Source organism: Callospermophilus lateralis, chromosome 7 (assembly GCF_048772815.1).
Source record: "Callospermophilus lateralis isolate mCalLat2 chromosome 7, mCalLat2.hap1, whole genome shotgun sequence".
Lineage (NCBI taxonomy): Eukaryota > Metazoa > Chordata > Mammalia > Rodentia > Sciuridae > Callospermophilus > Callospermophilus lateralis.
In genome coordinates this window covers 129,207,213-129,233,486 of record NC_135311.1, presented here as the reverse complement: position 1 = coordinate 129,233,486, position 26,274 = coordinate 129,207,213, and the positions used below count along the sequence as shown (strand labels likewise).

Below are 26,274 nucleotides of genomic sequence, written 5' to 3'. Positions count from 1 at the left end.
AACCCTGGCAAAGTGTCAGAGCTTAAGAAAGAACCTGAGGAGACACTCCTGGAGCATCACCAGCTCACTCTGCACTGAGGCCACCTGTACCTCCAGGGCAGAGTTGATCAAGTGCAAGAGATCAGGGAGCAGCCCAAAGGCAGTCTGCGCACCACTGTGTGAAAGAAAAGCAAAACATCTTAAGGGAAAAAATGAAAACTAGTATCAACATCAAATTGGGGAAAATTGGTTTCTAGGGTGCTGACCCGTCCATGTTGGTCCCCAAATGAACCTCCCCGGGCCTTGCTCATGCTAGGTGAATGCTCTACCACTGAGTGACACCCCAGCCCCCAAACAAGCTTCTCTGTAAAGAAAAGCAAGCCACTCCACCAAGCACTACTGACCTTCAGCCCAATTTACCTCGGGGAAGAATACATTTCTTTGTTATGACTTTTAGGCACCAGCTTCATTTATTTGGAGCCAAATAAAAGACGGAGACCTAAAAAGAAGGATTAGCCATGCACAGGCTCAACCTCAATCCTGCCCAGAGGCCCTCTGCGCTATGCCAGGATGGGTGCTGAGGGAGCTGCGCAGGGCTCCCGCACCCCACTGGCTCATTAAGCACCCCCGCCTTCTGGGGGCACAGACTGAACACACTGCACACACAGAGGGGAACACCAAGCCCTGATTCCACCAACCCCATAATTACCCTCGTGAAAAGCTCTTCACATGGATGCTGCTCGGGACTGGTACTCAAGCTGAAATCTGCCTCCCCATCCATTATTTAAATTCTGATTTTCAACAGAAGGGAAGGCGGGGAAGGGAGTGGGGAGAGGCCTGGCACAAACTTGAGGCCAAAAAATGCAAGAGACCTGCGTCAGCAACTCAGCCACAAACACACACACACAATCACACAGAGAAAACTTTTTTTTTTTAAAGAAACAAACTCTAGTCTGAGGTTTCATCTAAAAATTCTTCATCATTCTTCAGTATATTGCTTTGATTATTTGTCGCTAGTCACAATAATTCTGAGTTGGATAAAACAGGACACCCCATCTACACTCTCATTTGTTTTGCCTTTGCTCAAAGTGACTTAAAAAGATCCTTTCAGGGTATTTCAGGAGAACACTTCGAGAAACAGCAGACTTGGAGAATGGAAAGAACATATTTTCTAACAACCTGTGTTATCAAATGTACTTCAGTTCCACTTACTCTTCTGATAAGGTGGTGGTGAGATTTTTCAAATGCACAAGGAATATCTGATTTTCCACTTGGGAGTAACAGCAATGCTGGAGGAAGCTGCCACTGCCAGGAAGAACCCATCTCCTTGCTTTCTGAAATGCACTAAGGCAAAAAGCCCCTGAGGCCAACAGAGACAGTCCCTTGCTCACTGCAGGCCACATGCAGCTGCCTCTACTTGACCAACACTGGGAAAGACCACCAGCTGGTGGGCTTGCGCTGGCCCGAGGGGCGTCTAAATCTGAAGACACTTCTCCACAATGACGGCAAGTTCTTCACTTTCATGCTTTATTGAAAGTACGATAGGAGTCAAAGACAGGTATTGGTAAGCAGGTTATGTCTCTAAAGAATCACTTGAGCAGAATGTTGTCCCATCTACTGTGATACAAATCCTTTCTGGACCAGCGCATCTGCATGGAACTTGAGCAAGAAGTAGAAGAGAACTTCATTCCCGCCTTGACTACAGATCTCCTTTGTAAACATGATTTACTGTTACGGCTACTAATTGTTCAGTCTTTACTCACCCCTCCCTGCCACCGCCCCCCTTAAATATAAAATTTGAAACATTTCCTTTAAGTTTGATGTCCATCAGTGCAATCTGCTTTATTTGACATAAGGCATTTGGGACAGTCGCTTTTAGATGGATTTTGCCTTTTAGAAGAGTCATGTAATGGTTTAATCCTTAAATCCACCTTTTCTTTAATGCCCTAAAGTCAAATTCCTCTTCCCCTCTGGTCATTTCTTGGTGTCTGCAAGTGTTCAAAGATTAATGTCCAAGTAGACCAGTACCTGAGGAAAGAAACACATTTGCAGGTGTAGCTGTGACCAAGACACTGAGTTCATGTAGTCCCACTGCCAAGAACGCATCCACAGTGAACTTCCAACTTAATATGAACATGGCTTGGCACTGAAGGCTGAGAAAAAGTTATCAGCAGACTTCTGGGCAAGTCCTAGTTCTGTGGAAAGCCCTGTGTTTCCTATGTGTATCTTCATACAAGTTCATCAGATTTTACTGAAGCTCTCATTTATTTGATGGCCATTTTTCCTAAACAAAATTTTTTGCTTTAACCACTACCTCTGTAGTGGTAACAGGGACACAATAATGCCACATGGAGAGGCAGATTTTCAACCTAGGCCAAGAGTTTACCAAAGATCCCCTGGAACAGATTTAAACTTATTTCTTGGTAAAACATGCTCTGGACCTCTAGAGTGGCAGGCAAAGAATCAACATGGAAACAGTTAAATCTGTAAATGTCAAGCGTCTGTATTTGAGGCATTCATGAGTATTAGGGGTGCACAACTACGGTGGCCACGGTGCAGGAGGAGACATAGCCCAGCCAATGCCTGAACTCTGCAAAGAGTAAAGCAATCCTTCCGCTGGGGCTGACCTCGCTCAGCAAGCTCTAGTGCCTCTCTACTCCAACTGTCCTGCTCCAAGATGGGATTAACAGGAGGAGTGGGGAAGTACCACTAGGTCACTCCTGACTTCCCACGAAGGCACAGGGGACTTAGTGCAGGTGGGGGAGCCACAGCACTCAGGCCATGTCTGAGGCCAAGAAGCCGGAATAAAAATGCTTTTAACTAAAATTAATTCCAGTCATGAGACTAGACTTGGATTAAATTTTAAAATCAAATTATAGCCTTCACTTTAATAGAAAATTACAGTCTGACTCTGACATTCATGCACAAAACATGACAAATGTAACTTACCTTTAAACCCTTCTTCTGGCATACAAACTAGAGAGGGGGAAAAAAAAGAATTCCAAAGTGAAACGACTGTCGTGTCAGATAGCAACAAGATGATTTCAACGCCTCAAGATGAAAAGTCTAAAATAACTTTTAATCACCTCAGTCACCTGCGAATGACTGCTTCAGAACTTATGGATGACACTCATCTGATGATGATCTTTCTGTTTTTATTTTTTTGCATACCAATACACATGCACTATTTTAAAAAGTCAAACACTAGTAGAAGTCAGTCTGTACGAGGGTCCATTCTGCAGGACTCAATGAGTGGCCTGGGAAGATGGTGACTGACTCCCTGGGAGCTATGTCTCAACCCCCCCCCCACTCCCCAGTTCTAGAAGCCACTGTCGACTCCTGTAGCGTGTTCTGGCATTGAGCCTCCTTGTTTCTAAACAACTGGTTTATATTGTTATTTCATATAACATCTGAATCTTCTTCAAATGGGAAAAAAATTAGCCCATCTACCACCTCTCACACCCACCCGCCCACCCAGCCTGCTGACACAGTGGCGCTCCCTGCGCAGCCAGCCTCAATGCGGAGGTCATTTCTGAGGTTGTTGCCTTGGTGTTCTAAATTGTCTGGTTCTCTGTGTGCCTGTCTTTCTGGGCCTACAACCCTGGCACCATTCATGTATTTCATTTTATTAACTGTTTTTTGTTGTTGTTGTTGTTTAATTTTTGGGCAGTGCAGGTATGGACCCAGGACCTCAAGCATGATACGCAAGTGCCCTGCTACTGGGCCATACTCCCAAGCCAAGTTGAATTTAAATTCTGAAAAGACCCAGAAGTCTCTTCGAGGCTGTCACTAGCACCTGTCTTTTCTAGTGGATACCCTTGCTCCAAGTGCATGTCCCATCCCAACCCCACATGCCAGGCTGGGGGCCCTCACTGCCTGCTGCAGAACAACTCTTCCAGAACTTCTTGTCACCATCTTCTAGTTGGGTCCATGTTTTAACACTTCCACTGTCAAATTTCTCCTCCTCCTTTTTTGTACCAGGATTGAATTCAGGGGAAGTTCACTACTGAGCCCCACCCCCAGCCTTATTTTGTATTTTACTTAGAGACAGAGTTGCTTAACCCCTCACTTTTGCTGAGGCTGGCTTTGAACTCACATTCCTCCTGCCTCAGCCTCCCAACGTACTGGGATTACAGGCATATGCCACCATACCTGGCCTCAAATTCCTTCTCGTTTAATTCTTTTCTGTTCTAAGAATGACTATTAATATACAGGGCTCAAGGGGTTTCTGCTCATTTTCTTTATATTATTTGTAGGTGAGTTTTAAGCTTTCTCATGCTCCCTGAATTAGTTCCTTTTTGGCTGGCTGACATCTCTTGGCTCCAGCTCTCAGTCTTCCACTGGCTGGTGGCTACTTCTATCTGCTGCAGATGGAGTTACTGTAAAAGTGCTTGAGGCTCTGCTGGGCGGACACCGGTGGGCGCCACTAGCAGGTGCCCTGGAGATGAACCAGCTTTTTACCTCTGAAGGGTCTGTCCTTGAATTGGGCAGTTCCCCTGGAGGGAAAGCCCCTGGCCTCCTTGCAGAGGCAGGAGATGGACTGTTGGCATGAGAGCAGAGCTGGGCTTGGCCTGCAGCTTACTGCAGAAGACACTGTTCCCACGTTCTAAGCTTTATTTCTTCAAAATGCAGAAACTCAAACTCTAGATTGCTGTCCTGAGGTACAGGTGGGGCAGGGACGGTGAGAGCTACTTGAAGGGAGGGTGATAAGAGTGTGTGTGGGGAAGGGTATGTTGCACTTCTGTTCATACTTTTCCAACCCCTCCCCCTCCGGGGCACCTGTTGGGCACCTGCTGGCTCCCGCATACTATGGCTTCCTTGGGGGATGATTGCTCTTCCTTGTGCTTTCCACATTTGTGGACACACCTTTTTTTTTCCCCTTTCTATCATCAATTAAAACTAATAGTGTATAATTCTACCATGAAAACACGTGGAAACTTTTTTCAAGGTAAAAAGCGAAAGCATTGTGCACCAGAGCTCTGGCACCCGGGGTCCCAGCCCCTGACCTTCACCAAGACTCCTCAAAAGACTGTCTTTACCTTGCATGACATCATCCATTGCAGCATAATCTGCAATCGGTTCATCTGCCTGGAAAACAAAGGAGACAACTGAGAGCTACAGGGGTGGGGGTGCAATACACCCATGTCCTGGGATCCAGACGCCTGCCCTACAGGCTGCAAAAATGGTGAACATAGGTAAGCTGTCCAGGAGACAGCGCACACCTCAAGTCATAGCCAGCGATGGCCTGTTAACTGTGTTTGAGACTTGTCACCTCAAAGTAGAGTATTGTTGGGCAGGGGTTGGTGCTGTTTTCTCCCTCCCAAAGCAACTCTGGAGCTAGAAAGGTCTAAATGTCCAGGTGCCCTGAGGTTACTAAAAACCATTGTAATCGTCATGAGTTAAGACCGCAGTGGCGGCACTAAGACAGGGAGACATAAAAAGTTAGAAGTGTCCTCTCAAAATACCAATTAGGGTATGATGACATTTTTTCCTCCTCTTTACCATCAAGAACAAAATTCTGACTTCTGTATTAAGGCAGAGCCCACACTGATGTCAAGCTGAGAATGAGATTAGCTCTAAGGGCAAAGAGGCCAATGAACAGTACAGTCTCCAGCTGCCCGCCTGCAAGCATAGACCCTCCATAAAAGGAGTTGTTAGAAGTCTATGTAAGAGCATTAGGACTCACCAACCTAACTGGTTCTCAACATCATTCCACAGACTGCACAGCAAACAGTACACTGGGGGAGTTGGGGGGTGGTGTCAGGAGTGAGTACAGGTGGGCATCATCTTGCCAGGGCTAACTTATCACATCAGAATTGAGACCTGGGTACAAAAAACACCTGAGAACTCATTCTACATGTGTCAACATGTCATTTGATATAGAGACGGTCCTTTTAGCCACCAAGAAACCAGAAGAAAAGGTAAGCCACAAAATAAGTCCCTTGGGGAGGGGAGACGGGATCAGTGAGGGCTCAGAGGCCCCTGCAGTCTCAAATGTCTCCAAGATCCACTGAATGCAAAGGCATGCCCAGAACAAGAAGCCCATAAGGCCACCTGGGCATTTGGGCTTCTGAGCCAGACACGTGTGTCCTCCGTGTGCTGCCTAAGCTTAACGGGCTGGCACCAGGTGAGCCCCATAATCTAAAATACAAAACGCCCACAAACCCTGAAATCCAAGCAACTTCTGATCCCAAGAGATTCAGATAAGGGATCCTCAACTTGTTCTCTGGAAACAAAATCAGAGGGGTTGGGTTCACAGAACGGTTGTCGATCTGTGAACCCAGAAGGCAGGTGAAAGGTCAGGGAGAAGGATGAATGCAAATATTATGTTACACATTTTCAATATTTTTCTTAAAAATGATAGATTTTAGGGCTGGGGATGTGGCTCAAGCGCACTTGCCTGGCATGCATGTGGCCCGGGTTTGATCCTCAGCACCACATACAAAAAAAGATGTTGTGTCCACCAAAAACTAAAAAATAAATATTAAAAAAAAATCTCTCTCTCTCTCAAAAAAAATTATTTAAAAAAAATGATAGATTTTAAAGTATTACAATCCACACGATCACATTATCTGTTCTCTATCCTATCTGTAGGGGACTGAGGGCCAGCATTCACAAATAGGTTATAGGCAGTGGCACAAATTTTTTTTTCTATTGCTGTTAAACTCTCCAGCTAGTCAAAACAATTGTGTGTTGGGGTGTGTGTGGGAGGTTTTAGACAGAGACAGACACGGCCCACAGAAACTCAGTGACCAGAGACCCAGTAGCCCAGTGGGCCCAGCAGAAGGCACAGTATAGGTGCCCATGGGGCTGACAGTCAGCCCTTAGTGCTCGAAGGGCACAAAGCTTTCTCCCTCCCTCCTAGTCAGAGGGGGTGAGCTCCAGGTCTACACCTGGAGGAGGAAGCCCCATACCATAGGAAATGAGGGACACAAAGGCCAACGTACAGCCTTTGTGCGGGGAGCCAGGAGGGGCTTATGGTATGGGCAGGGGCTGTTGAGACACCACTACTGTGACATCCAAAAATAAGACAAGATAATGCCCCATGCCCCCCCCACTCCGAGGAGGCACAAGACGGCTTTAACCACCATCGCATGTGTCCTTTAACCCACAGCTCCTGGGGCTGGGGTTGTGGCTCAGTGGTTAAGGGATGGCCCAAGCGCGAGGCACTGGGTTCGATTCTCAGCACCAAATAAATGAATAATAAATAAAGACATTATGTCCATCTACAACTAAAATAAATAAATAAATGAAAGAATTGGCCAGGGCTCCTTAGCTGTAGAGCTGTTACCTACCTTTAATAAAATCACAGACTCAGGAATGACACCAAGGGTCCCCAGGGTGGCACAGTCGTCACTTAAAACCTTTCCATCGATTGACAAATTCTGGTCAAAAGGAGCAACTGAAAATGCGTGCATGATCTGTCAACATAGAGGAAACAAAGTCTGAATAAAGCAAAACACAGAGCCCACACCTGCTGTGAATAAATGAAGCACAGATTCTAAAGTTACAATTGAAAACGCTGCAGAGTCCCAAAGACCTAACTGTTTGCAGCCAGCCCGCTGCTACTCTCCTGCTGAGCCCAGGAATCCCTCCAGGAGCAGCCTCCCAGGCCCAGAAGGAAGCTGGGAAACAGTCGCACACTGGGACCCTTTGGTTCTTCCTGGACCTTACTGCTCCTGGAGGCTGGGGACACAGACCTAGTGAGGCGAAGGAGGGCTGGAGGCTGTGGACACTGCTGCCTGGCGCTCTGGCTATGGGCATGGGCATGGGCATGGGCTGGGGTCGTCACTGTCCTCCTGCCATGCTAGGCCCCAATCACTGCCAACAAGTCAAGTCCAAGTTCTTCCTTAAAACCATCTGTAAATGTCCCAGCAACCTGTTTGGACTTTTCTCCCTTCTGTTTGTACTTCTTCAGCAACAGACTGGTGACAAAGTGAGCCCTGGGACTATCAGACATTCTTAGGCTAAGTCATGTCTCTAGGACCCAAAACATGAATTCCTTGAAGTCAGGGGCCATATACGACCCACCCCAACTCTGGCCGAGTGTTAAAATTTAAATAAATTCTGAATGACTTAAGCATAAAGGGTTTTTAAAAACTTGCAAAACCACGTCCCGCACAGCAGCCTGAACTAGTTTAGTGAATAGCACAGCCCATGAGCTTCTCTAGCATATCATTGGTGACTACAAGTTGCTGTGTCGGGGGTAAGAGGGTAGACATGGGACAGGGATTTAACTCGGGGGTACTTGAACACTGAGCCACATCCCCAGCTCTATTTTATGTTTTATATAGAGACAGGGTCTCACTGAGTTGCTTAGCGCCTCGTTATTGCTGAGGCTGGCTTTGAACTTGCAATCTTGGTCCCTCCTTCACCTGAACTGCTGGGATTACAGGTGAGTGCCACTGTGCCTGGCTCAGAAATTCTTTTAATAATGGCACACATAAATAAGAACAGGCAGCATAAGCCAGTCTTCTCCCAGCTGTTGGGCCACATTCTTACCTGGACTTCTCCAGAGACTGAGCCTCTGAAAGCCACACAGAGACCCGTAGCTACAATGCCAAGTGCATGGCATCAAAGACCTTCATGAGCAATAAACCTGTTTCTACTGTGCAAGAAGCACTGAGTGGACAGCTCCACCAAGCCAGCCCCGCAGTCGGCATAGGGCACTGGAGGAGAGCCATGGAGACCCAAGCAGAGCTACCAAGGAGATGTGCAAAAGGCCACCTTAGTGTGGGGAGGGTGACAGCCACTGCAATGCAGGAATGCTCTTCGCTCCCCCAGTGCCTCGGGTCTGTATGTCACCCTGTGAGACCAAGGCTCCCCTAGTACAGAATGGCTCCGCCCATGCTTAGTGTTCTGAGGATATGGACAAGAATGTTTAATGCACTCAACAGTGAACCAGCACTGCCCCACTCCCAAGTAAGTATAGGATGAAACCTGGAGGCTTGACCGCTGGGCTATATCCACAGCCCTTTTATTTTTTGAGACAGGGTCTTGCTAAGTTGCTAAGACTGCATTTGAACCTGAGATCTTCTTGCCTCAGACTCAAGAGTCACTGGGATTACACGCGTGCCCCACTGTGCCCAGCTAATGCTCCTCTTCTTTAACCAGAGGAAACCACTTGCTGAAGAATAAAATAAGAAAACATGGGGCTCGTGGTAGAGCTCAGTGGTAGAGCATAGGCCTAGCAAGCGTTTGGTCGTGGATTTGATCCCCAGGCTCCACAAAAACAAAATAATGCAATAAAACATTGAGCATCTTCTCAGGAAGGGAACAAATTATACTTCATTTAGTTTACAGTAAGACAGGTTGTGGGCAAATTAGTAATTAGGTTAAATCAACTAATTGTTTTTGGTGCATATATATAAGATCAAACATTTAATTTGCAGAGAACGTATTGTGTGTGAAACAGGAAAAAGTAATATTTATTGCTTTGCTAGCAAAGGAAAAACAGGGGTTTTTTAAAGAGGGAATTCGAAGGTTATGCTCCACGTGTTCTTTATGAGTTGTAATTCACTTGTTAATTTGGGAGATAGTCATTAGGGGTTGTCATCATATTAGTTAACAGGATGAAGCACAGTATTCCCAAAGGAGAGTTCTATCAAACACTTAAAAATAAGGACTGTGGAAGTAGCTCAGTGCAGAGTCCCTGCTTAGCCAACTGAAGGCATTGGGTTCCATTTGTAGTGTTGCAAGAAAACTAAATATAATTTAAAAAGGAATTACATCCTTTCTTTTGGTACTGGGGATTAAACACAGGGGCATTTAAGCAATCCCCTACATCCCAGGAAAGGTCTTAACAAATTGCTTAGGATCTCCTTAAGTTGCTGAGACAGGATTTAAATTGCAACCCTCCTGCCTCAGCCTCCTGAGTTGCTGGGATCACTGTGCCCAACAAATCACATCCCACTGTTCTCTTTCAGTTCTGATTCACAGCGATCCTGGATGTGAGAGGAAATCAAAAAGAGCCGCTGCAGAGGAAGCACCCAAAGAAAGCACGTCTGGGGTTTTAATCTCAATAGCTGCTTCCTTCCACAGCTCATCAGACCAGGTACCATGCTCCTGCTCCCAGGAGTGGTTACTTCTGTTGGCTTCTGATTTATTCTTCAAAAATAGCAATCCACAATAAGAACAGCACAGGCTTTTAAAACATCCTTATCCACAGGGGCCCTTTTTGTAATTGAAAGGTTCTGAATGTTCGAGGTTTACCGCTGACATCCAGAGAGCAGGCAAGGGAAACAAGCCTGCTCAGATGTGAAGGGCACAATCACAGAGTCAAGATCTCATGCCAACACGTTTATTTTCAGAGCTGTGGGTTCAACCAAGGGAAATACTGTTCAAGACAATCTGGAACACACATAACACCCTCAAAGGAAGCCTGTACTTTTGCCTCAATTACAACGATAAATATCAGCAACAAGAAAAATGCATAACCAGTAAACTACGCCACATAAAAGTAACAGAGAGGGGAACTCAGTCAACGTTTTGAATATAAAGCGACTGAAACAGATCGAGGCCAGATTTTTTTTTCCCATGGACATCTTGAATGCATCAGCTCCTTGTGCCTAGATTTTGGGATATATCATCAGAATGCTCAGGAAGAATACTTAGCACTGACGCCAAGTGGCGTCACAGGCGCTTTCATAGAGCCCACACTGCCACCACTGACCTTCGAGCCACGCAGGATGGAGGGGGAGATCTGAGCCAGCCTCTACCCACAATTTGAAAACACTACAGTATAAAGGTCAAGACTCTAGCAGGGGAGAGCTCCCCTGTAATCCCAGCTACTTGGGAAGCTAGGGAAGAAGTGTCACAAGTAAAGCAGCCTCAGGAACGTAGTGAGATCCTGTCTCAAAATAAAAGCATAAAAATGGCTGAGGATGTGGCTCAGTGGCCCTGAGTTCAATCCCAGGTACCAAAAATAAAGGTGGGGAAAAAGAAAAAAAAAATCTAAAGATAACATAAAATTCTACCAAGTAGACTTTTCTGCCAAAACTACTGATAAAAGAACTTCCAACTCATCCTAGCAAACAGGTTAGCCAGTGGATATCTTTTGTAACCCGTAAATGTCACAGATTTTGGTAACAGGCCAAATAAGACACATGACACTTTAAAGGGAATGAACAATTATCACTGTTGGAAAGCTACTCACAGCTTGTTCAAGGTTTTAGTCTTTATTTAAAAAAAAAAAAAAAATCACTCTCACCTTCATAGAAGGATTCTTTGTTATTCTGAAAACATTATTTTGAGTCTTTTGATTGGGGGACATTATTTTGAAATCAAAAAAGCCCTGCTCTCTCAATGGCTTAATACTATATAAGCAGAAAGGTGTTTAAAAGGTCAAATCGAAAGTAAACAGATACATGTATGAACATAGGCATGAAGCAAGAATTCATAAAGGTCTCTTAAGTCCAGAGCACAGTTGAACAAATGTTAGATTTCCTCACCTGAATTTTCAATTCTTTTAATGTTTGATTAGCAGAAACGATTAGTGCTTTCTCGCCACGAACTTTTCTATGTCGCATGCTCCGCCGGATGACTTGCTTTTGATAGGCTATGTAATTCTGATGGGATATCTTCTGCCGCTTGGTTCCTCCATTACTCTACAATAGAATCCAAAACAAAGGGATTCCTGAAATCATCCACAATGTGGCCTTTGCTTATAAAGCTCTTTAAGCAAACAAAAAATCTTTGGGCTTATTGGTCCCTTAACCATCCAAATAAATTCAGAATAATAAAGGAGCAGAAATTCCCAGAGTGGCTAGCTGTGGTGACACAGCTGTAAACCCACTAACTCCGGAGACTGGGGCAGGAGGATCCCAAGCTTGAGCCAGTCGTGGCAACTTAGAGACCCTGCCTCAAAATAAAAAAGATAAACGGCTGTGGACCTAGTTCAAAGGCAACACTGGGTTCAATTCCAATTGTCCTCCTCCCACCACGGAAACAGTTGAAACCAAATGTAATCAAATACTCAGACCCAACTACAAACTACAAACTAAGAGTAATTGGAATGTAAGGCATAGGCAAAAGAGTTAAAAAAGAATAAGGAGGCCATCAGTCAAATCCAGAACATGGAACAATCTACAGGAAATCAAACTGGTCTGAAAGTCAATGTCAAAGAGGGCAGAAAGGGGACAGGGATGTACAGGACAGCGATAACAGCCCATGGAGACACAAAACTATGCATACTGGGATTGCACAATGGTTTAAAAAACAGACATATTCAAGTATGGGTATTATGTAATTGGAGCATTCTGCTAATTTCCTTCTTATGAGCATATTACTAGTATTGTATAGAACACCGACATTACTTTTAGGATACGCAGGACTAAGCATTTATAAGTGAAATATAGTGACAGCTTTGAATTACTTAAAGGTTCAGTGAGAAAGTACAGACATACATGGGGTTTAATGCAGACTCTAATTACCGAAGGAAAAAAAAATTAGAGCCAAATGTCCTAGAAATCCACCCTCTGCCCTTGTTTCCCCAGGGCGGGGGATCAAACAAGGACACACACAAACTGAGCAAGCACTGAGCTATACCCGAGGCATCCAAAATATGCTTATAAATGATCATCAAGAGGTTAATGGCCAGCATGGTGGTACACACCTGTAATCCCAGCCACAGGGGAGGCTGAGGCAGGAGGATTTAAGGCCAGCCTTAGCACCTTAGGGAGACTCTAAGCACAGACCCTGCCTGAAAATAAAATCCCCAGGGCTGGGGATGTGGCTCAGGAGTTAAGTACTGTTGGGTTCAATTCCCACTCCCTACCAAAGAGGGGGAAAAAAAAGAAGAAGAGGTTAACATGTGGCAAAGAATCTTCTATTAACCAGACTAGAGAATGAAAGCAGAATTTTTTAAAAATCCTTTTCTTTGGACTGATTAGGAGGTCTGGGTGGATCAACACCAAGGCCCTAACTAGGGATGCCATAGTTTCCACTGTGTGATAACTGTAATAAGCAGGGCGGTCACGGCTCACTATGCACACAGCTGCCCGCGGTCCATCACCAGTTTGATCAGGACACAGAGGAATAGCGTTCTGGAGCCGCACATCAGCAGGGCTCAGGAAGCCTTGGTTGCCTCTGCCCAGCACACAGACACAAATGAGTCAAAGATTCATTAAAAAATGCTTGCTAGGCAAGCACTCTACCTCTGAGCCACAACCCCAGAAACAGAAACTAAGTGAACTTAGGGGGACGGGGGAGGTGTTTTGATAAAGTATTTCTTCTCAATCTTAACTGCTGGAGGCGGGGGCGGGAGTGTCAAATTGAACCTGAATTCCACACTTGAGAATATAAGGAAAAATACCTACAACAATATATTATTTGACTTTAGAAGCACAAAACACAACCCCAAACCAAAGCCCTGAGCATTTTAAAAAACTGATGACATACTGGTTTAAATAGTCTAAAAACTTCTGCTAGAATTATCTTCCTTTTAAATCCATAGAATTTATATCCACCTTAACTGACAAAAGCCAGTACCCTTGTTCCAGATTACCTAAGTAATAGTCAACACCAAGTGTATTATTAACCTACATTTCAGATAACATCAAAGGAACTGGGTTGATCAAGCTTAGAGAAGAAGGAAGGGGATTTGTTCAACTCCACTAAGGACAAACAGAAATGCATCATTTTTTATTGCAAGGATTTACGATGGCAATCGGAGAAGCTATCTGCAGATGAAAACACACTGATACTTTTCAGGGACTATCCACTTTTTCCCAAACTAGGACGGTCAGACTTGAGATCTTTTTTGCGAACCAAAAACATTTAAACATTCTCGAGTATTACAACATCCAAACAAGGAGAAGGAAGACAGAGGAAAATTATAAAGTATAAAAAATAATTACAGCACAAAAAGCAACGTTCCCCAACATTCTCTATCATATTTATAAATGAAAAATCTGTTGTTATCCACAACTGAGGAGAGCAATTCCACATCTAGTTTAAAAGCATTGCTGTGGTTCTGACCACAATGAATAAAACTAGACATTCAAAAAAATCAGCCTTTCAAAATCTAAATGACTTGAAATTGTAGTTTCTAAGCAACTCAGGCTGAAAAGTAAATCCTGAAACAGAAACTAAGAACAATAAGTATATGTATTGATCATACCTAGTTTACCAGAGAATAAATCAGTGAAAACAGACCATAAAAGATTGGAAAACAAAAGAGTTCCCACTGATTATTGATCCACACTACTAAGTGACAACAACTAGGCTAGTGAGAAACTGCCTGGCAAGAAGAGATGAAAGAGGACACAGTCCTGAATCACGACGCATAGGTAGTCCTGGGGTGCGTCCTGGACTTTTTTTAAAAATATATATACTTATTTTTTACTTAGAGGTGAATACTGGAATTCTGCACATTCCAATAAAGAAAAAATATCATTTTTTATTTTACGTGGTGCTGAGAATCAAACCCAGTGCCAAATGCATGCTAGGCAAGCACTCTACCTCTGAGCCACAACCCCAGCCCCCAGGGCTCATTTTTAATATGCCAACTAAACAAAGCAAACAATCTGTTTTAACCGCCAGCTGTGGTGGCCCCATCTGTAATCCCAGTGACTTAGGAGGCTGAGACAGGAGGCTCTCCAATTCAAGGAAGCAAGTTAGTGAGACCTGATCTCCAAATAAAAAATAAAAAGGGCTAGGGTGTAGCTTAGTGTTCGAATGCTCCTGGGTTCAATCCCCAATACCAGAAAAGGAAAAGCCAAAGTCCAGAGTAGGCCTACTGCAGTATTTGTGTATATAATCTCAAGGAACAGAAGACACACACATACATGTACACAGATTTCAATAAGAGCATCACCCATCAGAGGAAAGTAGCCCCTTGAAACTAAAAACTTACATTGCTAGAAAAGCATGGATTTGGCTAGCACTTAAGTAAAGGGCAGGCCAAAGTTGACAATTTCAAAATTCAAAATTTTGTAGAACAACTTTTAACATTAGAGCTGTCAGCAGGCACAGCTGTTCCTTCAGAGATGGTTTAAGGTTAGTCTATGAGATTCCAATGAGCCGTGAAAATAAACTCTGACATGTCCTTTACACCCCTTGGGAAACTACAAGGAACATTCACCTCTGGTAGGCTAAGGGCCAAGACTTGGTCAACAGGGAGGAAAAGGGAGGAGCAGTGGCCAATGAGCCCAGGTGTGTCTGCTCGATGACACACAGCAGGTGGCTACTGTAATACTTCTCATGCTTCACAGAGAATGCTATCCATAATTTGAATACCCCATTTCAGCTTTAAAGGTGTCTCGTTCTTTAAAAATGAAACTGGATAGAAATTCCATGGATGTAAAATATTTAAGAATATGCTGGGAACATAGCAATCTGACCTGAAAACTGAAACCAAGCTACACATACACAACAGCCCTACACGGCCCTTAACAAATCCCTGGAATGTTCCTCAGCTTTCTCTGGGGAGAGGTAGGAAGTCTTAATGAGGTAGGTCGATCATGATGGAGAAATTGTTCACAATGGCAAACAAGAACATAAGGTATCAGATGATCTGGTCATTAAACACCTCGATGAAACAGGACAGTCCATTCTGCACACTCCATTGTTCACACTGTTGTTCCTTTTGTTCAATGGATCAGAATCTAAGTTAAATAAACACTTCATACGTGAACAACCCAACAACTAAGCAACATACCACGATATGGGTCCTATTTTAAAATGTCTTCTTTTAGGGCTGAATACGTTGCATTACATTTCAGCCTTTCCCTCTCAATGGTTAGAACTGTATTAATTCTGGAAGAAGGTATGGGCCACAGCTTTAACGGGAAATCAGGACAGCTGTAGCAAACCACCAAAATGAGAAAAAAGAAAGGATCACGTGCGCGCGCGTCTATGGGTAAGAACCAATGCCCCATACAGGGCAGAGAGAAGTCAGGGCTTGGAGTGCTCTCTTGAGGTCAGTGGAATGTGTGTGATGAAAAGCAGCTTCAACACATACTTGATTAAAATCTGGATCTTTCTCTCCATCTGGTTTGGCCTCTTCCTTGTCCTCCTCTGTTTCAGAACTACTCACGTTCAGCTCCGGTGCGGCATCCTTCATCACCTGAATGTGTGAAGACCACAAAGAGAAGTGGGTCAGAGCTGAGGAAGCCACACTGACCAGTGGCCACCTTTTTCAAGAGGATACATTTCTCATGGTGAGACAAGAGTCAATTAAGAATCCCTTGCTGTTCTCTGTGCTTTTTAATATTAATTTTTTAACCCTATGACTTATTCTCCAATTTGACATGCTCACCATGAGTTTCAGACATCTCTATAAAAGCAGGTATTACTATCAGCTTCTACAATGATGCTATTTTGCAGAAGATCAAAAACACTACACACCTTGCTAGATACTGATTATCAAGCCTTTTCAAGCCCTGAAACTGAGGTGCCAGGAGACCAAATTATCCTTAAGAAATGAGAAATTAGGGTGTTTGACGTGCTCTTTGGCAGAACACTATCAGTGATATCTACTAAGCCAAAATACACAACATATGCTACAAGGGATACTATTTTACACTCAATTCCAATGTACATATGTACTAAAAGTTGCAAAAAGTTTAAGGAACTTCTGGGGGGGGGGGAATTGAGATATATACATTCATTAACTTCATTTTCTCAGCAATTTAGAAATGAAGGCCTTTGCTTGAACTTGTGAAGCAGAACCATAAACATCTAGTGCATAACTTATAAGTTACCCTTCTAAAACAAGTGCTAACTAGCATCAAATAATATGTATTCTAAGGTCTTCAATCCTCCAATCCTGGAATTGAATTAATGAGAAGTCCAGAGATCCAGGTCAGGATTTACCCAAGGGCCAACCCTAATCATTACAACTAAAATGTTCTAGAATCCAATCTGCCCTTGCAGAGGAACACTTGAGACTCTACCTTTTCTCAGCCCTCTTGCATCCTTACCAGTTCCAAACACAATGGCCAGGGTGACTTTTTAAAAACCATAAATCGGATCATACCATGATCTTGAATAAAACTCTCCAGTGACTGACATCTAAGAGTAAAATCTCAAATCCACAGCATATGGAAAACTCATACAGAAACCAGTCTGTCATTCCTTATCACTGTCTGTCCTGGGAATAAACTTTAACTAGGGAACAGCAGTGAGTACTATGGTACCCACTAGTCCCATGTGGTACTTAAACTTAAATGAATTAAACTCAGAGTCTGGTTCCTCAACACAATATTCACATTTTGGGTGCTCCAAAGCTGCACAGGGCTAAGGCCACTGTGTGCGCAGCTCACACTGAACCTTGCTCTCTGCCACCAGGCACTCTAGTGGATAGCACTCATCTAGGTACGATGGCGGTGGCTGTTCCTTGAGCACACCAGGCTCCATGCTTCAGCCCTCCTTTGCCTGGAACACCTGTTCAAAGCTGGTTCCTGGTGGTGACTGCCCCACAAGCAGCCCCTTCATTCCTGTCTCTCCCTTTAGAACAGGGAACCTCCGGTCCTCAGGCATCTCGCTCCACCTTGCAAGATTTCCTCCCATCTGCTCACTGCTTCGTGAAGTCTTCAGGTGGATCTAGGAGTTCAGTCTTCACCTTCTCATTGGGCTTCTTTTTCATTGCATCCCAGCACCAAGACCTTTCCTGGCCCTCAGCTGATGCTCAGTAAATGCACGTCAGACTCACAACCAGCTAAAACCATATACAATTCCAATTTTATGCATGATTCCAAACAGCACTGGTACTAAACTGGTATAGTCCCAAACAATCCTCAGTGCAAACACAAAGCAAGCCTGATCTCCATGAGCCATGGCCACAGGGGGCACCAGTACCTTTTTATTGTCCACAACTTTGTGGACATAGATGGTGGCTTGAGTGTACTCACGCAGGTCCCTCTGCTGCTGGCACAGCAGGCCCTCCCTGCATTCTGGACAGAGTTCTAAAGAGAAGAAAAGCAGAAGTGGGTGAAGAGGCACCAGTCAAGGCCTCAAACAATGTCTCTGAATGACCAGTTGCCCATTACTGACTATTACTAATGATTTCCACCAACTTGTTATATGCAAATGATGACAATAAGGAAATCCATTTACTGTCCACAAATAATCAATCACACGAGTTGTTACATGGTAGTCCCCACCTAGGTAATCTGAACCGCCACAGGATCGTCATCATTTTTAGTAGAGAATAAATTACTGACGTTGTCTTTCCTTTCCCCTTAAAATATCAACATTTGACTATCAAAACCAAAAAGGATAAGAAAACTTACTAGGCTCAGAAATGTACTGTTTCTCTGAAGGGTTTGCGTCTCCCACTTCAATTCTTGTGATTTTAATTACATGATCCACAACAAAAAGCTTTTGAATCATTTGCCACTCGGTGGGCCATATGAGAGCTATACTGTGCAAAAAATCACAACATGCATTAAGATACAAGGAGAGTAAGAGAAATGACAGGATCGCTGGTCTCCTAAAATACAGTTATTCACACTATTACATAAGGCAAAGAAACCAGAGAAAAGATATGAAGCAGTTTTTTTAAACAAAATAGTTACAGCTTCAGTCAAAGTAAATGGTGGACATTACATGAATCAAATGGTTAAAAGAAAACACAAGATGGATAAATATGATAAATATGATTTTTATAAAATGGCCTCAATACACAAGACATTACTATCTGCATGTATTATTTGTTAAAAGAACATATTCTGAGGGCTAGGGTTAGGGCTCAGTGGTAAGGAACTTGCCTCACATGCCTGAGGCACTGAGTTTGATTCTCAGAACCACATTTAAAAAAAAAAAAAAAAAGATAAAATAAAGATATTGTGTCCATCTACAACTAAAGAAAAAAAAAACAAACAAACAAAAAACAAAGAATACATTCCAAAACTGACAGTCCTCAAATTTAGGTCAGTGATTAGTAGAGAGGAAGGGCAGGAAGGAGAAGCAGGAATAGCAGGAAGCATGTGGTCCTTCAATTATATGTGCATTGTGTGCCCTTGACACTGACAGTAGCATATATTTATCTGTTTTATTATTAGAGATATTTTCCTAAATGTCTGGCATTTACAATGATAGGAGCAGGAGGGAAGTGGGTAAGAACACAGAAGAAAACATACATTCACACTCTGTTCCTTTAAATAATATTAAAGAGCAATAAACTCGAATCCAGCACGGTCCTCAGGGCCTGGGGAAAATGACTGACCGCAGGCCTTATCGCGCTGGCACATGCTCTACCACGAGCTACAACCGAGCTCGGGAATATTTTATTGGTGTCTTTAAGTTTGTTCTCCCATGGCTTTCTGGCAATGCTGGAGGCACACCACCTTCTCTAACACAGTTAATTAAAAATTATTTAATAAAATAAAATGGCAACACCCAAAATGTCAGATGAGTTCTTCTGGGGGCACATGGGGAGAAGGAAATTTTTTGGTCCGAAACACTAGAACTCCAGGTGGCCAGCTCTGCAGCTCTGCTCTGCTGCTCCAACCCCAGCCTTTCTCTTGTTCTCTGAAGCTTGGCAGCTGCAGGAAAAACAACTGTATCCAGACTATGTTGATTCTGATTCTGGAAAAGATGTCTGTTAGAGGCACATGCTGGTTACCAGCAGCTTGGCGTGGAGTGGGGACAAGTCTGGTCAATAGGACAGGCGAGGAAGGGGTACAGGGCACACAGCAGCCCAGGTGACCTCGGCCTTGTTGGAACAGTCTGTCTCTTCAAAGACAAGTGTTCACTCTATAGAACATCCAAAATACTGTAATTTAGTGAACTAGATTCTTAAAATAGACTGCTTATACTGAATGAGATGTTTCTAGAGCATATTTTTTAAATCATTAGAAACAGAGAATCAAAAGAAGAAAAGAAACTCACAGTTTAGAATCTTCTTTGGTCATAGAAGAAAATGTAAACATGAGTCCCCCATGGGGACACAGAAGGGCGCTGTTCCCAACTGATGACACAGGGCTGCATCTGGTAGGCTTTCTATTCAGAAGAGACAAAGAGGATAAATACCTCATGGACATAAGATTTCTTAAAGAATAATTATTTAAAACTAACAGATATATGTAAAAGGGTAATTGGTAATTCAATGTTTCTTGAGATTATTTAACTTAAAAGAAAATTTTCAGTATATGCTACTAAAAATAACCAAGAATGGTACTACAAACACAAACCATGAACGCTTAAAAAAGCACGAGTCAGCTCCAAGAAAGAAAATAGGAAATTTCTGGTTTCTACCTAACAAATTTCCGCCATTCTTCTACAAAGAACTGGGACACAATATAGAGGACATCCGTATCCTAGAACACACACACACAAAAAAAAACAATCACAAAAAGAACACATTAATTCAGCCCATTTTCACAAAAACCCCTCAAAGTACAATGTGGGCTTTTTTATTCAAACTCTACAGTAAAATGGAAATAGCCCCTGCCCAGCAGCAGCATGGGAGAGCCCAGACGGGGCCTTGCACAAGGGGGAGCACAGCTCCACGCGCCTGTGAGACGTACTGGGTCCTGGCAAAGGCCTCAGCAAGGCTTCTGTGTGAGGCATGCGTTATACCTCTGGCCAGTTACTGAGACATGGTCGGTTTTTGTCCTGGAAGAGATTCGGAAGAGAAGTCTTTTGCTCGTTGGCAATCATCTTATGTAAGGCTTCGTTTTCTTCACCTTCTCTTTCTAAAATCTGAAAGAGAATGAAGCAATCAACTGTCTCTGCTGACAGCCCTGGCAGGCCTACTCTGCTCTCCCACTGGAGCACACCCCACGTCCCCGGGGACAGGGAGGGGGACACGGGGCGGGGGAGTGGGGGCGGCAGGCCGCTCCTCGGTGTCAGTGGAGAGCACAGTACCTTGCACTGGGAGCAGCACTCTCTGTAACTTGGAAACTCAGGAGCCTTTGGGAAGTACTGCTGCAGTTTGCTCCAAGCCTCTTTGGAAACAAGTCTTCTTTCATTTTCTGATATGCACAACTCCCCTGATGTTTAAAACAAACAAACAAACAAACAAAAAAGATTAAAAAAAATGTAGTTTTCATTTTTTAAATTTCAGAAAAAATTCCAGAAAATCTGTTTCCTAACTCCTCGAACTTTAGAGAAATCCTTATGTCCTATTTCTTATTTGCAAAAATCTGATTCATTTTGGGTACTGGCACACATACATTCAACAGAAAACAAACAAAAACCCTCTAGATTTTTTATTTCACTTTAATTTTCAAAGAGCTACCCCTGACTCCAATTTTAAATCCTCATTCTAGGTTTGTGGATGGAGAATCAAGAGACAGAAAGCAAGTAAATAAGGCAAGAATCATACATTTTAAAACCTTTCTCCCTGCCATTAAGGCAGCAGTAAAAGGGGGTTGGGCGGGGCAGGGACAACAGAGCCCTGACATTCACAGAACTTCATTTACGCAACACTCAAAGGTCTGCACTCGGTTCCCTGGAGACTTCATCGACTACCATTTGATAGTTACTGAAATCATCTTGCATTGAAATGATAGTTGTCACGGTTGGGCAGGCCTCACAGAACTATGGTCTAAGTTATTACCAATTCAAGCAAGCAATCTACTGATCAATCTGAAACCATCTTCAGTCTGGCTCTAATTTGCTATTTGCAACTTATTTTCAAGACCACTGCAACTTTCCAAAATCCCATGAGACAAGAAGAATGACACTAGTCATGGACACCTGCATTTTCTCAGATCTCTGGAGTGCCAAGGTCCTAGCAACCTGAAACCCTAGCAGACCCTCCTCAGTTTACCACTTCATTGGATACATTTAACTTTTCAGGGACTTTCTCTCTGACTAATTGTGGTGATGTTTTCCATTCTTCCAGCGGTTCCCAAGAGACAAATTAGTGAACCACACTTCTCTTCAGGCACATGTAAGTTTCCCAAAGCATTTTTCTCTGTGCCTGTTGGCAAGGTACCTATACATGCATTAAGAGTAATAAAGCCAGTGAGTTTCTAAACACCTGATGCGTACCATGCAATATCCAGAGCGATGATCAGAAATGTGACCCCACCACAGTCCAATCGCACAGGTCCACCTCAACCACACCCCATAATCCCAACACCTCAGAACGCACCTTCTCAACTTCTAGCCCTCATCTCTTACTGTGCTTTGAATAATCCCAAAAGAAGATGATTGTTTTCATAAATTCATTAGGAGATAAATGAGATTATAATGTATTTTTATAAATCTTTCTGAGAAGGTTGTTCATTTTAACTTCTTGAGATTAAAATCACTTACTCCAAAATGTCTTATACTCAGGTATCATTAAGGAATTTGTTTTTTAAAAAAAATGTGTACAGGGTTGGGGATGTGGCTCAAGTGGTAGCGTGATTGCCTGGCATGCATGCGGCCCGGGTTCGATCCTCAGCACCATATACAACAAAGATGATGCGTCCGCCGAAAACTAAAAATAAATATTAAAATTCTCTCTCTAAAAAAAAAAAAAAAAATGTGTACATCCCTTGTAGTGACACACACACACACACACACACACAAAGATCAAGGTAGACTTGTACAACCTGATTCAGAAAGAACTTCAAGGTTCCCTTTTCCTTTAAAAAAAAAAAAAAAAAACCAGACAGAGAACACTTGCCTGGCAAGCCTAAGGTCCTGGGATAAAGCCCAGCAGCAGGCCCCCAGACATCCCCTCCAAGCCCCCAAAGGACTCTTTCTTTGTATTTTTGTGGTATAGTCTTATCTGATTCAAACAAGAAAACAAAAGAAACAATAGTGTGTGTGTGTGTGTGCGCGCACACACACACACACTTTAACGTGTGAATCAGCACAGGGCTGGTGTGTAGCTCAGAGGCAGGGCACATCCCTAGCATATGCGTTGCTCACAGGAATTAAAAAAAACAATCCTTACTTCTGAAATTATTATCTTATTTATTTTTATGCAGTGCTAGTGATTCAAAAGTTTGTAGAAATTTTTATTTGGAGGGTTGGTGGTTACTGGGGATTGAACCCTGGAGCGCTTTACGACTGAGCTACACTCTAAGTCTGTTTTATATTGTTGTTAATTATTATTTTAAAATGAGACAAGGTCTCCTTAGCTATTAGGGCTTCACTAAGATGCTGAGGCTGACCTTGAACTTGTGATCCTCCTGCCTCAGATTCCTGAGTCACTGGAATTACAGGTGTGAGCCACTGTGCCTAGCCAAAAAGTTATTTTAATAAGTCATTTGCTGTAGTCTAAATGGTGATAAATACAAAAATCACTCTACTTAGCCATGTTTCTAAATTTAACTTTATGTATATATTTACACATATACATACACACACATACATACACACATTCTTTTTTAAGAGTAGGATTTATTCAAGTGTGAAGAACAGAAACAGAACTCTTGCAGAGACAAGAAGGGACCCAATAGTCTGCTGCCCTCTCATTTAACCTACTGATGGTATAATTAGAACAGTGTGTACAACTTCACCACAATCAATTTTTCCATGTAATATACAAATTTTTAGACATTAGACTAGTAGCCTGCAATAAAAAACATTTAAGTAACATTTCAAGAAAATGCCTATCGAACTCCAACCTTTAAATACTACCTCTCAATAAGATAAAACTAGTCGTGAGGGATGCAAACATAACTGGATACTCTAATACTCAAAAGCTTCTGGCAAAAATATGAATAGACTTTAAAATGAGATTAGATTCTGGATAAACAGCCTCCCACCCCGTAAAATCTAGTTCATACCATAATAACACTGGCAAAGAACATCCAAAGAGGAATGAAAAAGCCCCCAAACAAGAAGTAAACAACTTTGAAGCAAATGAGGTATAATAAACAAGATCATTTAAGGCAGGTAGGAGGCTCCTCCCTCCAGAGCGCAGGGGAATGAAGATCCATGGATTGACCACACCTGCCACACTCAAACAAAATAAAAAAGAAACAAAACCTAACAAACTGATCACAAGAATCTCCAAGACACTTATGCTTGAGGGTCTGTGGGCGGGACCTAAGGCCTTGTGCTTGCTACAGGCACCCACTGAGGGCACTCCCAGCCCAAAGCCAGGTTTCAAAACCATGTTTATCTTCAGTGCCTCCTGAAACATCATTCAAGAGGTTTTCTTAAATATAGCAAACTACAACAATGAATGAAGAGAATAGAAGTAACAAAAATTTTTAAGGTTAAAAAAGAAGATGGATGAGACCTTAAAAAAATTAACTTTTAAGTCGGCAAAATTGGGAAGCATTGAGACCCACTGTTGTGCATGACCGTCTGTCCCAACCCAGAAAGCAAGGGCATGTGAAAGTGAAGGAGGGGTTAAAAATCAAAAGTCAGAAAATGGATTGTCTATTCAATTCTGGGAGCTATCCCTTGGAAATATCAGATGGCCAAGTATGGCACTGCCTAGAGCGGCTGAGCTCCAGGGGAAGCTCAAGATAGGAGCAGTGTAGGGGCGCTGAGGGGGAGTCACTATGCAGGGGGCACCTGAGCTCACTGGGCCCTGCCTCACTTTCTGGCCAATCTGCAGACCCTGACATGACAAGAGGTGGGAAGGGAGGGGAGGAAGAGGAGAAAGTGGCAGGCTGTTTTGCTGTGGCCAGCTTAGTTGGGCAGCACGAAGCCTGAAATGTGCCACAGCTCTCGGCACAGGTCAGGACGCCCTCCCAGGCTCTGAGTGGGCAACACTGACGTGGAAGCACCACTGGAAAAGTCTGCCTCTTTTTGGCTCTCCCATCCCGTACTATCCACCCATGCTGCCGCCACTCAAGCCACCTCCTCTGCACAGCTGTGCTCCTACTGTAGCCTAATGTGAAAAGAACAAATGGAGAGACAAGGTGGACCAATGAGAAGGACTTGGAGCCTGGGAAGCCAGAGAGTCCCCAATTACCACTCCGGAATGACCCCCACCTAGTTATGTGGGCCACAAATAAAAATAAAATTGTCGCTCACCTAGAAAGCTAAGGTTTAGTGAGGCAATCCAAGTGCCGGGGCTGGGGCTCAGCGGCAGAGCACTTGCCTCGCATGTGTGAGGCATTGGATTCGATCCTCAGCACAACATAAAAAATAAATAAGGGAAATAAAGATATTGTGTCTATCAAATTGGATGAAGGTGCAGACATGGTAAACAGTCTTCCCACCAAACTCAGAAGTTTTTAACATCACTAGGTGACAAGAAGTCTGCTCCCTAGGGTTTCCTATGGAGGTGAAACGGGTGATTATATTTTATGCAAGGTTAAGAAAAGATATGAAAGACTGACAAGCCAGGCAGGAGAACAGAATGTTAATATTGAGTATGGTTCAGATGCAGCACACTACTGCACTGGACCTGGTACCTGGAACAGGTTGGGGACATCACGAAGAAATTTACAATTGGCTAAGGTCAAACTAATAACAGTTTAACATGCTTCCAGCTTACCATGTGGACACAAAATGTCTTCATTAAAATTTAATTCCTCCTCCTCTTCTTTTCTTTCTTCCTTTGATTCATCTAATCAAAAGAAATACAGGTAACAGCTCTCACAGGTGGACTTAAAAGTTCACAGCAGCAGACACGCTATTCCTCACAATTTGGAACAAAGAGAACTTTAAATGATTTTGAAAATTAGATTCAAGTAATTCCTACACAGTTCTGTTCAAAAGTATTATATTTCTCTCCCTTAAAAGGAATGAAAAATACGTCAATGACAGTTAACTTTTCAATGATTTAGTTTATGCCAAAAAATGTGCTTTCTTCCAATGTGAAAAATAATTTACATATCCTATTAATTCTAGTTAAAGTCTGCAGAATATTGTGCTATATACCAAGTTAGTCGTCTTCATGACATGTCATTTTCACCTACCTACTCTTTTATGGATTGAACAGAAAGTTCCAAACACAAACAAAATAAAAACTTTAGCATCAAGCATACTATAAAAATTCTGCTTGCTGTTCCTGTTAACATTTCTCTTCCAGTATCTGATTTTCCTGCTTTACCTACACACTAAAGCATTACCAATTATTAGTTATTTTATCCAAAAAGAACAAATCTTAAAAATAAATATTTTAAAAAAATAGTCCTTGATGAAATCTGTATTTCTAAAGCAGACTCAGAATAAATTTTATAGTTGTATTCATTGGGACCATGAATAAAGAAATCTTGAGTATTGGAGATCAGAATAAAATACTCTTTACACATGCAAAGACCACTTGCTAACCAACAAACACCTCTAATGTGGTTACGGATGTAGTGGTGTGGTAGAATGATTGCCTATCATGCATGGCCCTGGGTTTGATCCAATCACTGCACAAAAGCAAAGGAAATAAACAACAACAACAACAATAAAAAAAAAAAAAAAAAAAAACTCAAGCAGAACCAGGCAGAGTCC

The 26,274-nt window shown here is 42.9% G+C and overlaps 1 protein-coding gene across 3 annotated transcripts in view; it reads right to left on the bottom strand.

Moving 5' to 3' along the window:
- Positions 1–968: 968 nt before the first annotated feature.
- Positions 969–26,274, bottom strand: part of Usp48 (ubiquitin specific peptidase 48) — a 66,587-nt gene continuing 41,281 nt past the window's right edge. For all 3 annotated transcript variants that reach the window (XM_076861097.2, XM_076861098.2, XM_076861100.2), the window contains exons 16-28: positions 25,325–25,396; positions 20,791–20,915; positions 20,503–20,625; positions 20,179–20,240; positions 19,813–19,923; positions 18,213–18,343; positions 17,779–17,885; positions 15,941–16,045; positions 11,430–11,585; positions 7,275–7,400; positions 5,019–5,067; positions 2,929–2,955; positions 969–2,007 (exon numbers count right to left, since the gene is read on the bottom strand). In XM_076861097.2, the coding sequence (XP_076717212.1) occupies positions 1,985–2,007; positions 2,929–2,955; positions 5,019–5,067; positions 7,275–7,400; positions 11,430–11,585; positions 15,941–16,045; positions 17,779–17,885; positions 18,213–18,343; positions 19,813–19,923; positions 20,179–20,240; positions 20,503–20,625; positions 20,791–20,915; positions 25,325–25,396 (1,217 nt within the window). In that variant the 3' untranslated portion in view covers positions 969–1,984. The remainder of the gene's footprint in view (positions 2,008–2,928; positions 2,956–5,018; positions 5,068–7,274; positions 7,401–11,429; positions 11,586–15,940; positions 16,046–17,778; positions 17,886–18,212; positions 18,344–19,812; positions 19,924–20,178; positions 20,241–20,502; positions 20,626–20,790; positions 20,916–25,324; positions 25,397–26,274) is intronic.